Source organism: Perissodus microlepis, chromosome 11 (genome assembly GCF_051167445.1).
Source record: "Perissodus microlepis isolate ML-2025 ecotype Zambia chromosome 11, ASM5116744v1, whole genome shotgun sequence".
Lineage (NCBI taxonomy): Eukaryota > Metazoa > Chordata > Actinopteri > Cichliformes > Cichlidae > Perissodus > Perissodus microlepis.
The window spans coordinates 30,482,911-30,496,461 of record NC_140471.1 but is presented as its reverse complement, the minus strand read 5'-3'; the positions used below and the strand labels follow the sequence as shown (position 1 = coordinate 30,496,461).

Genomic DNA, 13,551 nt, shown 5'->3' with positions numbered 1-13,551 from the left:
GTGGTCCACGGACACGCTGCACCTCCAAATCACATGACTATTTTAAGCTGACATAGCAAAAAGCTGCAGCCACGCTGAGTCTCTATTTCAGCCCACATTGAAAGTTCGGACTTCAAAGTTTTTAAATTTTAATTACAGGCCAGTAAATCCAGAGTTATGATAATATATATAAGCCATGCTTTTTCTAAATACTGTCATCACGTTTTTTTGTGTGTGTGTGTTTTAAGCGTTTTCTAAGGACAGCGCGAAAACAGCAAAGAAAGGAAAAAAAGCCACCTCTTTCCTATCGGTGGAAAAATGTACCATGTCGACCAATTAAAAAAAAGGGATTGGTTGTTTAGGAAGAGGGAAAAGTTTTGGGAGTGACGGTAACGGCAGCGAGACAGAGCGAGCGAGAGAGAGAGTTTTTAGATGTGGGAGATTTGTGACGTTTAGTGTGGAGTGTATACTTAGTGTATTGTGTTGACTTGTGTAGCTGTTCTGTTGTGTAGTCGTTTTGTTTTGTGTGTCAGTGAGGGCACTAATGAATGTCACTAAGGCACATTTGCAACGTAAACACTGTCACTAAGTAGAAAACCAGCGGAGTGATACACCTCCTGTTGTCAGGCCTGCAGGTTTATCCTTGTGCTGTTCTCCTCTGTCTTTTGGTGGACAAACTTTTTTTTTTACTGGCACACATCATTTGTGGGGCATCTTATTGCGAAACCTGATTGTTCTCTCACTTTAGTTTTAGTAATATTTTTAAATGGTTGTAGAAAATGAAAAAAAAAAAAACAGCAGGTGTATTGGCTGCATTTTTAGATAAATAGTTGTATATGTTTACAAAATGTACATTTTATATTTGCATTTCAAGTTAAAGAAAATTTACTCAAAATGTCTGTGTTTTTTTTTTACAGTAAAAAATACTACTAGGATTTTAAGTTCTTTGTGTGATTTCAGATCAGTAATAGTACTATTAATAGTAATAGTAGTACTAATGCAGTATGTCAGTGAAAAAAATAACAAAATTCAGTTGAGCTGAAAAGAATGACACCAAACAAGACAAGGGGAAAAAAATAAAATGAAACAATTTGAGGGTGAAGTACAAACGTAAACTCAAAAGGAGTCAAAAATGGCCGGTTGTATTTCAGACCTCAGTGGGTTAATCCAACAAATGATGAAAAATTAGGTTTAAATTTTTGTTCATGACAGTGCATTTCTGACATTTTGTGTAATTTAAGCATGTAACAATGTGATTGTTTTCTAACAAAAAACAGTGTGAAACTTAAGTTAGACTTGTGTTTGTAAATGAACCGCCCCATGTTGTGTAGCTTTCTGGATTGGGCTACATATTTATTTATTATACAGGCTATACAGTACATAACATCAAAACTCACGTTTTATGTAACTAAAGTGTGTAATTATGTGGGCTACAGACAATAATTAAGTTATAGACTATATTTATATGAAAAACGTGTATACTTACTGCATTTGAATCATTTTAACCATATGTAACCACCTGCATATGTGTGTGTGTGGGCTTTGATTTTGCCACCCCATTTGATTTCTTTGCCACCCTCAAGCCACCCTAAGAAAATTTCTCTAGATCCGCCCCTGCTCACGGGCACACGGGGAATAAACTCAAAAAGCACAGCTTTATTGCTGGAAAACAGATCACAAATAATACAATATTAAACTGGGAAAAACTAAATATAAGGTACACCAGGAAACACAAGGAGACCCACACACAGCATGAGAGAGATCTCAACACCAACACAGAGAAACACAGGGCTTAAATACACTGGGAAATAACGAGGGGAATGAGACACAGAAGGGGAGCACAGCTGAGAGAAATTGGACATAACGAGACCCAAAGGAAGCGAAACTCAATACATTCACGTAGGACACAGACCTTCAAAGTAAAACAGGAAATGTAACAGACACAGACTTGACTAGGGGAGACAGAGCACTAAGAAACACAGAGAACAACAACAAGGAGACACAGAGGGCTAAATACTTAGAAAACTAAAGAGAATACAAGAAAGCCAAACTAAGACACTAGACTAAAGAATAAACTGGGGCAACAAAGAGAACTAAGATAAAAATACAAAAACTCAGAGACACAAGAAACTCAAAACACTGGGTCACCAACCCAGCACCGTGACAAACAGGGGAACTGTTGTGTCCCTCCCACCTGTTTTTTTCAAAATGTTTAGTGTAGCTGAAATACTGTTCAATCCCACTGTTGTAAGTAGAAATTAATAAGATCCATACAAAAAGCTTTAAACGGGAAAGAACTGAGGGAAATATCTGACTGAGTCTAACTTTCCCCAGCTTGACTCGACCCACCATGCTTTATTGTGCCATTCTTGTCCATGTGTTAGACTTACTACAGTTCAGCTCTGAGGTCTTTACACTGGCTGCCTGTCCATCAGAGGATAGACTTTAAAGTTCTGATGCTGGTCTATAAAGCTCTGAATGGTTTAGTACCAAAATACATCAGTGACCTCCTAACCCACTATGAACCTTCCAGATCCCTCAGGTCGTCTGGATCGGGTTTTTTTTTATCAGTTCCCAGAGTCAGAACCAGCCACGGAGAAGCTGCATTCAGCTTTTATGCTCCATATATGTGGAACAAACTCCCAGAAAGCCTCAGATCAGCTGAAACACTCAGTTTACTTAAATCCAGGTTGAAGACTCACCTATTCTCAGCTGCATTTGAGTAAAACACCAAATCCACACTTTTAAGCTTAAATTTCAAAACTTACATTTTAACTACTGATTTCATCTGCTGTTCTGATTTTATGCACTGTTTTTTGTAAATCAATTTTAAATCATGCTTTTTATTTGTTTTTGTTTTTTAAAGTCTCTTTAAACCACTTTGAATCACCTTGTTGTTGAATTGTGCTATATAAATAAACTTGCCTTGCCTTACTAATGAATGTGGCTAACCAACCAAAGGCTTTTTTTATAAAGATATACAAAACTTTAAACGTCAATCATGGTGGGACATTTTGTATCAACAACTAAAGAAAATCTCTTTGAATACCTCATGTGAAAATTGTTTGTTGTGATGTTGCACTAAAAAAAAATTAAAAATGACTAATTTGTAACCCAACACTGCAGTCTGTTGACTTTATTCTGAACTTGTTCAAGGTGTTAGCAGGAAAGATATGTGGGTTTTAAAGACCAACTCCAGCACCAGTAGCTGCTCTGAAATCTGATTTATTTTTTATTTTATCCAAAAACAAGAAAACACCCTTACGAAACCAACTCTTCTTTTTAAACGTTTGTTTAACAAAATGCTGTATAACATGCACAATTCAGTACCTGATCAGTTAAAACCCTCAACCTCCCAGGCATGTTTACATAAATACATATCCCCCTTTTGTCAGGTCTGTGATGGCAGACTGTATGGAGAGTGGACAGAGTGTGGACCCAAATGCAGACTAAAGGCACGGTACTGAACTGCAGTCAAAAATGAAAATGAGCTTTTTATTTTTGACTGCACAAAATACAACCAAAGCAAAAGGGAGACTAAGATTAAACCAACGAAAACTAAACTGCGAAAACTAAACACAAGGTACCTGGAACAAGGAAACCTGAGACCTGAAACATGACGGATGATGAACATGACAAGGATCTGACGAGGGACAAAGGGAGACTCACACAATAAAGACACACAAAGGCAAACGAGAGGGAACAAAAGGGAACTAACTCAAAGTAATTAAGAACCAGAAATCTAAATGATTAAACCAGGAAACTAAATAATACCAGAAAAGGACTAAGAAACATAAATCACTACCATCGTAAGAAAACAAGGCCAGAAGTCCAAAATCATAAATGCTCAGTAACAGACACAGCACCATAACATCTATAAATTTACATATTATAATTCCGTGTCCATTATTTTGTGAATAAGGAACCAGATTTTTGGACAATGTTTTATTTTTATATTGAGTCAGGTTACATAATATCAGTATCAACAACAAAACAGCAGTCAAAAAATATACAATTGTCCAGCGCTAAACATCCGGTAAAGTCACAGCTTTTTACAATAGATATAAACATATTTTTACTGAAACCTTGTAGCCTTGGACAGACGTCTGTACTTCTGGTTACCCCCTGATTTAGTAGTTAATGATAACCACAGTGTTGGAGTGTAATGGAATACATGTACCGCCGTTACGTATTTAAAATACAAAATATGAGTAACTGTATTCCGTTACAGTTACCGTTTAAAAAGGTAGTATTCAGAATACAGTTACTTTGTTGAAATGAATGGATTACACGGCAGTATTTTTCTGTTTCATATGTTAGGCTAAAGAATGTAGCATCATGGGCAGTGTAGTCCGTGCTGCAGGGAGAATGAACTGCCTTCCCCTTTATGTGTCTGTGAGCGCGAGGAGGGAGAAAAAGAGTCGAAAAGTACGAGTTGTCACCGACCAGAAACGGGAGCTGGAAGCATCTAAATATAATAATAACCATCGGAGCCAAAAAGAATGCCTGAGGAGCCCATTTGTAAGTACGCTATTAAGACTCGACTGTACACTGTGTTTGTGTTTTCCTCCGAAACAGTAAGTTCCATTGGAGCAGCCTTTCAACGCCTCTCTCTGTCTCTCGCTAGCAAAGTTGACCCAGACAACAAAGTAAAGCTAGTTTTCAGCTATGAGCCCGACACGGACCCCAACATATTAGCCAGAGGACCCTTTTTTACAGTTCGGAGCCGCGGACCTGTTTTATATACGCGCAGAATTGTTTTCTATACGACATACATAATGTCCATCCTACTGATACTCATTTTATATTAAAATTTAAAAATCCTGTTGGTTTTGGTATGGTGAATAACCTTCACTAATAGTAATAAATCACTAGCAAAAGTACATTCATGTAGTTGTAAAAAATGATAATATATTAAGTAATCCAAAGTATTCAAAATACGTTACTCTCATTGAGTAACGTAAAAGAATACGTTACAAAATGCATTTTGGGGCATGTATTCTGTAATTCGTAGTGGAATACATTTTAAAAGTAACCTTCCCAACACTGGATAACTACAGAAAACATTGGGGATAAATATTTCTCACTAACTTATAAAAAAGAAATATTTTAATGAAATTGCTGAATCTTGACTTTTAAGGAGACTTTTTCGGAAAGCAGCTTGAGCTTTGAGAAGAGGGTCAGAAGAAAAAAAACATACAAAAAAGACTCTTATGCAAGCACTCACACACAGAGATAGAAACATTAGCATTTCCACAATGTCACAAGCCAAAGAAAATATAATGCTTCCTCCTCAAGATATCATTTTTCAAGAGAAGCACCAAAAGGCATTAGTTTGAAGCTGTAGTTTTTGAAGATAAAAAACTACAGCTTCGAGGTGATCATATAAAAAAGGGTCATCATATATGAATTTTTTTTTTTTTTTGCAAGAATTTAATTTCAGTGCACACTGCAGTTACATGACGGGGTAGCAGGGATACAAAGCGATGCCACACTGGTTGCCTGTGTTGCGTGCCATCCGGATGTATCCCTGATCTCCGAAGGTTGTTCCCCAGCTGGAGAGTAAAATAAAAAAAAGAAAAAAATCATTATGAAATAATAGCTCATCGGTGAAATTGAACTGTTTTTAAAACTCCACATGTCATTCAGCAGCTGGTTGCTTTGTTTTAATCTATGAATAAACATTAACAAAGCTGTCTTTCTTCTTCTTCTTCTTCTTCTTCTTTACATTTAACTAGGTGCAGTGCATGGTTAATTATTAATACGGATCGGAAACTTATATACATGGGTATGTCCAAACTTTTGATTGGCTGTATTCTTTTGAAGTCTTGATGTTTCCATGGATTAACTAATGTTTGATTAAACTTTGATTTAATGATGAAGGCCAACTGGTATATTGCAGCCCAACAGTCTGGAGAGTTATTGCTTAAGTTTAAAAAAATATATAATTTAAAGAAATCCACTTTAGTCCTGTCAGCAAAAACTGAAAGTCTGAACAGAATGTAACAATCAGTCTTTGCATGTTAATGATGTGTACTTTCCTAAAAAGCGCTGACTTCTCTCTTTCATTTCCTGTTTGTCTTCTAGAGTCCTCCAGAATGCACCATATAAGTGAACAGATAGTGGAAGACAATAGAAGCCCTGTCTATAAAATCACTTTGTATATATAACCCAGATTCAAGAGAAATCAGTGGAGTGAAAATGTCTCACCTGTTCTTTACGAGCCAGTAGTCTTGTCCATTCAGAGTACCGTAGCCCACTGCCAACACACCGTGATTCACCTCTTGTGTGCATGATGGGTCATTATACACTCCTGAAATGATAAGAAGAATTACCAATCTCATTGTAACATTCCAAAAAGCAAAAAACAATAATTTCCAATAAAGTTTTATTAATTCAAGCTTTTCTCGAAACATCTTCATTCCTCCAAACTTCTCAAAACTATTTCTCCATATTAATAGACAAGAGTACACTTGACACCTGACGAAGTGTATCTTACCACTTCTATAGAAACTAAATCTGGGCCGCCTAGCATCAATTGCCACTGAAATGGGTCCAATGGTAGCAAGGCCCTGCTTCAGAGCGTTCTCGTCCCCTTCAGGCAGAAACTGGTAACTGGAACAGTTGGCAGCACGGGTTGCTGGGTTGTAGTGGCACTGATCATCCTGAAGTTAAAGGACAAAATGTTAAAGGATCTGATGCAGTCAGGAAAAAAATAAAAATCTTAAATTATTCTTGTTTAAAAACATACAAGGCAGGCCTTAGACAGAACTGAACAAACTGGGAGGTAGGACCTCATACCACTAGAAGTGACACCAACCAGCAGAGCAGTCCTTGAGCTTGCTCTACTTGCCCATTCTAATGTGACATTTTACATATGAATGATACTTTGGCAAAGTTGTGGATTATTTTGGATTATGAGCTGCAGTTTTTTTTAAACCACCCCTTTAGTCACCAGACACTGGGAAACAGGCTCTCCCTTGACTGAACTCCACCTCACTCATAATAGAGAAAGTCAGTGGTTTCATAATTTGTACTTCAGGACAAAACTAAACTTAAAGATTTTTTCAAAATACACACATATTGTCATGTCCATATTTAATATTTTTGGTCACTATGCTTATAGAATATTTAACATCAAAAAGTTGCTTTTTCAAATATCTTTTTCTAAAATTAAAAACATCGCCACCCCCGCGAGGCTGGAACAGTCTGTTGAAACGTCTCAGAACTGGCCTCCTCCACACAAACAACAGCGAACTACATAAAGCCTGGAGGACAAACATGTTGTCCGCTCTGATTAATTTATTGTTGCTCCAAAGAGACGTTAACAGCTGACCACAGTGTGAGTGTTGCTGTCTACAGCCTGAAGGATCAGACTCAACTTCTTGCTGGTGTTTATACACCCACCTAGGTGTCTCATACAGGGTTTTGTAAAGCTTGTGTTAGAGTCCTGTGTTTATTTTTTTTTTTGCAAAACTTTGTTCACATTGTATGAACAACAAAAATAAAACAGAATATGATGACTGCAAATCATTTAAACACAATATTTAATTGAAAATTAGACAAAGACAACTTAAACTAACATTATATAAACATTATATTAAAAAATAGTAACATTCCTTAGATTAAAGTTTATGTGTATAATAAAAAATAAAGTAGCTTTGCTCCTGTCTACTCAATTTTTACTGTAAATAATGGAGTCAGATGTTTTGGTTTTACCTTATGAACATTCACCTATTACTAATATTATAGCTGAAAACATCAGTTAAGTACGTAGGTATGTTCTTTTAGCACAAAAGTGTGCTTATAGGGCCACAAAAAGGTTGTGTGTTTACTTACACGTCCTGTATATGGGTATGAAGCATCAGAGTCGATTCCGTGGTTGTCGATGACATACTGGAAAGCTCGGGTCATGAAGCCCCCGTTGCAGCCGTGGTTACCATATTTGCCAGAACAATCCACCAGGTTTTGAGGACTGAGATCCACCAGCTTTCCTGTACTCTTGGCTAACTGGCCTTCCAGGGCCCCTGCAGCACTGAAGGCCCAGCAAGATCCACAAGCACCCTAAGATAAAAAAAAAAAAACAAACCCATAGGATCTAAAATACAAATATGCTTATATTCTCAGTATTCCTCTAAATGTCCATCTTAATAGCACTGATGCACTTTTTTACAATACCAACTACAAAAAAATAGTCCTGCAGTAATTTGCAAATCCCATATTTCGTTCAACATGTCAAATGTTGAAACTGAGACATTTTACAATTTCATGACAAATATGAATTCAATTTTGAATTTCATGGCAGTAAAAGATGTCTCAAAAATGTTGGGATGGAGGCAATGAAAGTTTTGAAAATAATTAGACTAACTAGCAAAAGGTATTTTACACAGCATCCCAACACTTTTGGAATTACGGTTGTAAAACTTTGACCCCAAATTACAGATCTGACTGCACTTGTAGCTGTGACAAAATAAACACGCTGAAACACACTGGTCTGGCAACAAAGGTGTTGTTCATATTAGTTCTGTTGCTTGAGTTTTCCTTTCTAGTCTCTTTCCACACTTCTTAGAAATCCATAAAGAAATCCATCTTGATTTTGATTTAATATATACAATTCATTGATATAATAATAAATAAAGACTGAGTGAAAAATCCCCCTTCAACAATGTTCTTGTAGCTTGTCACTACATCAAACAGAAATAGAATAAATTCCTTGTGCATCATTTCACACATTTCTGTGTTTGGCAGCTCAACGGGCATTTGTAGAGGTGAAGCAAGGGTCCAGTAGGGTTGTAGGAGGTTAAAGAACTCAAGTGACTACATGAGAATGTTTTTTGGTCAGTTGCATTTACCGTGTTGCACAGAACAGAAGCAATGCCAAAATCAATATGTGTGTGTCTCTGGTTAAATGATATTCATCTGCAAAGCAATTTTAGCACAGAAAGTCATATGGATTTAAAATATCCTAAAGTAATGCATATTTTAGCACTAAAAGTTTCTAGAGACAAATAAACTAAAGCTTTGGAATGGACTATTTACATACAGGAAGAAAAGGCAGAACATTAAGACATATATTTCCTTATTTCACCTTAATTTCTTTATATTAATCATCCAAAAACTAAGATAACAAGACAGTTTTGAAAGTATCTAGGTTAAAAAAAACCCTGTAAGACCGTGCTAACCACCTTCTTTGCACCAAAACAAATGGATGTGACAAAATAATTGCTAAACTAGCAACTGTGGTAATGACATCCTGTGTAAACATGAACCTTTTCAAAGAATAAGGAACAGGATGAATGGGGGATATGTTAACACTACTGCCTGTGTGGCTATGAGACATCAAATGTTTTTGCTCTTCTCAGCAGCACTAATACATATACATTGATTTAAATGCCCTCTTTTTTTTTTTTTTACCTGCATCTTGACTTTGGTGACACAACCCTTCTCTCTCCAGTCCATGGTGTCTGGTATGCCAGAACCTGATGCCCCTGCAAAGGGAGACGGCGCCCTCTGGATGTCAGTGGGAGGAGTGAGACTGGCAAAAAACTGCAGGATCTCTTCTTCTGTCTATGAGAAACAAAATGCCAATGATGAAATAAGAAACAAAAGCCAGTCACAGTTGGCAGACAGTTATCAAAGTTTTCAACTTCAATGTGCTTTATAAACTTTCTAAAAGCTTTAATTTTTCATATAAATCTCCCCTATGCAATATTTATATGTTATAATTACCCTGACTTCATTAGAGCCATTTTAATCTGCTATAATTCTAAGTACAAAAACACACAAATTTATGCTGCCCATGTGCAACTATTGTAGTGTTTGTTGATTTTTGCTACAATACTGAACTACTGATAAACACTGATAACTGAATTACATTTTAATATTTTTTTTCCTCAAAGCAAATACAAGCATGTGTCATTTGGCGATTGTTGATAACCTCTCCTGGACAATGAGAACCTTTTTAATATTAGCAGAATGGAGAGAGCAGTCAAAAAAGAGAATAGTTTCAGCTTGCTGTTCCTGCTGTTGCAAGAGGTCATATGTAAATAAATAACTACCATTTCAGATTTTTATGAGCACATATTAAAAATGCCCTGATAACATTCCTGGCAGTATGCAAAATTAAGCTAATGTGTTAAATACAAAATATGAAGACACTGAAACATGAAAACTGACACGGAACATAAAGACGGAGAAAGGAGAACACTGATGAAACGCAATATTAGGAAAACCAGAAACATGAAGTTAACAAAAAACAAAAAACTGAAAACCAGGACTATGGCGACTTCACTATCAGTTCATGTGTTAACACACCCTTTATTTCTTTCAGTGCTTTATGTAAAAACTTAAACACTTTAAAGTTGGTTTAAACTTAAAAAAACAAATAAACTTCTTTTAAAAATGTTGTTGTTATTTCAAAGTCTCCATCATTTAAATCATTTAAGGAAATTTAATGTTTAATTTCATAATCAAACTTTGCATCTAATCCAACTACTAACCAAGCTGCAGGCAGCTGAAGCTGTAAAAACATTGTGGTGCATCAGTGCCGCTCCAAGCACTAACAGGATGTTACACACAACAGGAAGACCAAACATGTCACAAGACAACAAAAAGGCCATGGTGGCTGTCTGTGGCATGAGGTTTTGAGCCAGCATCACTGTGGAAGATTTATGTGGAAAATGATGGTCAAGTGTTTTGACATAACTCTGTTGGGCCTGAACACAAAGACTTTTGAGCCACTTGTAGCCTCAGTTTTCTGCCAGTAATCTATCATCCATCACACACCCAGCTACTCTTCAATATGGATCAGCTTTGATCCTGTTGACCTTTTCAACATCATTAATACAATCACCATTAATGAATAAAAAATATCATAAGTCAAAAACATTAATGAAGCAAGAGAGTGTCTCACCAGGTCTCCCATGTGATTCATGCCCAGTTCATAGGTGTGAAGTCCCATTGAGGTCTCCAGGTTGTGCACGGTAATCATCTTCAGGTTATTCTCCCACAGCTCCCGGCGGTGAGCATCCTCCACCTCACATAAAGAAAGAGCAGATGAGGTAAAAATGCCATATAAGTTAATTATAACCCTTGTGCAGAGTTTGTACATACAAATATAACACTTTAAAAAAATATTTATTACTACTTTTTGTCACATACATCATTTTTGTAGCTCTTTCCATGTGTCTTCTTCCACAGCTCCCAGTGGGCATCCAGTGTGGATTCAAACATGGCTGCTGCCCCGGCACACAGGGAGATGAGCAGCAACAGCAGGCCTGCAAACACACAAACATAGACGATGACACAAGAAGACAGGATGTCACCTGACCTTTGATGAGACTGATGCTCTGAGAAAACAACCTGCCTGGCAAAGAGCTCAAGTTTCCAGTCAGAAACAGACCTTAGTTTCATAAAAACCACACATAGAGACTCTGGCACAACACAGGCCAAAATATTTTCAGAGTTGTGTTACATATTGACAAAAAGAAAACAACAAAAAGATGGAAATCAAAACAAAGAATAGGCGTTTAGTGAAATATGAGCACAACTGAACTTGTTTATGAGAGCCCCTGATATTTAATTCTTCTTATTAAAATCCAACATTTACTCTAAAAGGTTAACAGAAGCCACAACTATTTTCCTAGATTCATACATGGTAATTTTCCCCAAATTAAAAGGCCTTTTTTTCACAATTTCACTGTCTTGATCTGCTTCTCAGTCAGAACGGGGAAAAACATGATTGTAAATATTGGTTTACGTCACTTGTTATCAGAAAGGCTGGCAACAAGCTGAAAAAGGCATACAAGAATCAACAAACAGGCCTCAAAATACAAAAAGGGAGAGTGTTTGCTCAGTTTTCTTACATTGACTAAGAGCAAATATACAAAACTAAAGACAGTGAAGTGATTCCACTGAACACTTCTGTTTGAACTGAGTGTTCAAGCATGTTACCAGATTATAATTGGTGCTGATGTTGTCTCCAGGGGTTTTATACTGAGGTGGCTCATTGGCCTCATCTACATAGCAAAAGTCATTTTTTAAAAAACAACTTTTTGCACAGATCACTGTCTTTATGTCTGAGTGTTAAGAGAAGTCTCAAGTATAACCTCCACATATTTAAGGCTGTGCAAAATTTTCAAAATGACGCCACAGTCACAAGACCTGAAGTGAAACTCATGAACAAGCAAGAAGTACAGCGATGAATATGAAGCTCCACCTGGTACAGTTCGCAGCTGGGGAAAGGACCCTCTTCAAACAACACACACAATACCCTCAGTGTATAACCTAAATGTAATATGATATATATGATATTTTTTAACGAGAATTTATAACTCATCAGGCTTCTCATACTAATGTATGCGATTTAAGTAAGCGATCTATTCAATTTTTACTTGGACTTTTACCCCCAAAGCACTTTGACTGGCTCTTTTTTCCGCTTCGTTTTGTTGTCAGTTTCATAAATACAAATACAAAAACGAAGAATTCCGGTTTTATATTACTTTTAAATTGTTTTACTAAACAAATGTCACAGCGTAGTTGTACAACACAGCCTTCCTGTCTATGGTGTAATTACATAAGGATATACTAAAAATACACCGAGTGTGTTTGGATATTTTCTTTTTCTGCAATTATTTAACATTATAGAAACACCTTACTTCACTGTGATGACATTATAACAAGGTTACAGTGTATTTCTATCGTTGAACACACCTGCAGCCTGAACACAGAAAAGTCTTTGAAAGCTACAAAAACGAAAGTAAACTAAATTATGAAGCGTTTTATGGGGCGATGTCCCCCTTTTTGTTTTACCAGTCAGTAATATCTCTACTAAAGCTATTAAAGTATTACTGGAAAGTGTTTCACTTGCCTTGATTAGTCGGACTCATCTTTGCTGCGCGGAAACTCAGTCTGACTGCGTTTCCTTGTTGCTATTATTTAAGAGCAAAGTGTCACATGTTCTCTCGCAGTTCTTCCTCTTTCGAAAGTAAAAGCTACACCGTTTGCCTCACAGTGCAGGAAAGGAATAGTTGAACGCACAAGACATAAAATAGAAGGTAAACAAAAAACACTTATTCAGAGGTTTTCCCAAAAACTTGAACCACAGAATTGCACATTTTCGGAAAGTATGACAAGTACACACACTCAACATTTTATTGCACATTAAAAGTGTCTTACTTCCCACATTTAGCCTTTTCATTACACCCTATGAGCAATCAAGTTTTTTAGTTTTAATTTATTAAGTTATTTATCTTTAGTTCAGTGTAGTTGGGTTTATTTCCAGATTAGGGTTTCCTCGTTATTATTTTATGTTTTAGTTTAGCTTCTTATTAGACTGAGAGTTGTGTTTCTGTTTTATATTAGTATGGCAGAGGCAAGATTAAAATTCAGAATAAACACAACAGAAGCACATCGCTTTGTCAAAGAAGGTATCTCACAGTCATGTTTCATATGCCAGAATTCCTTTCTTGAAATTACAAATTCGACCAAGCTGACAAAGTTATTTCCTACAATATTTCCTTTGTGTTTTCATTTGATCTCAGTGACTAATATTCTAATATTCTATTATATTCT

The 13,551-nt window shown here is 36.4% G+C and overlaps 1 protein-coding gene across 1 annotated transcript; it reads right to left on the bottom strand.

The window, feature by feature from the left end:
* Positions 1-3,455: 3,455 nt before the first annotated feature.
* Positions 3,456-12,947, bottom strand: LOC146378194 (cathepsin S-like). Its single transcript, XM_084944061.1, has 8 exons — positions 12,848-12,947; positions 11,140-11,255; positions 10,892-11,014; positions 9,394-9,546; positions 7,819-8,043; positions 6,479-6,644; positions 6,190-6,292; positions 3,456-5,534 (listed from the first exon to the last, which is right to left on the bottom strand). Exons 1-8 carry the CDS (start codon positions 12,864-12,866, stop codon positions 5,435-5,437), a joined length of 1,005 nt encoding a protein of 334 aa, XP_084800187.1. The 5' UTR covers positions 12,867-12,947; the 3' UTR covers positions 3,456-5,434.
* Between the last annotated feature and the right edge of the window lie 604 nt (positions 12,948-13,551).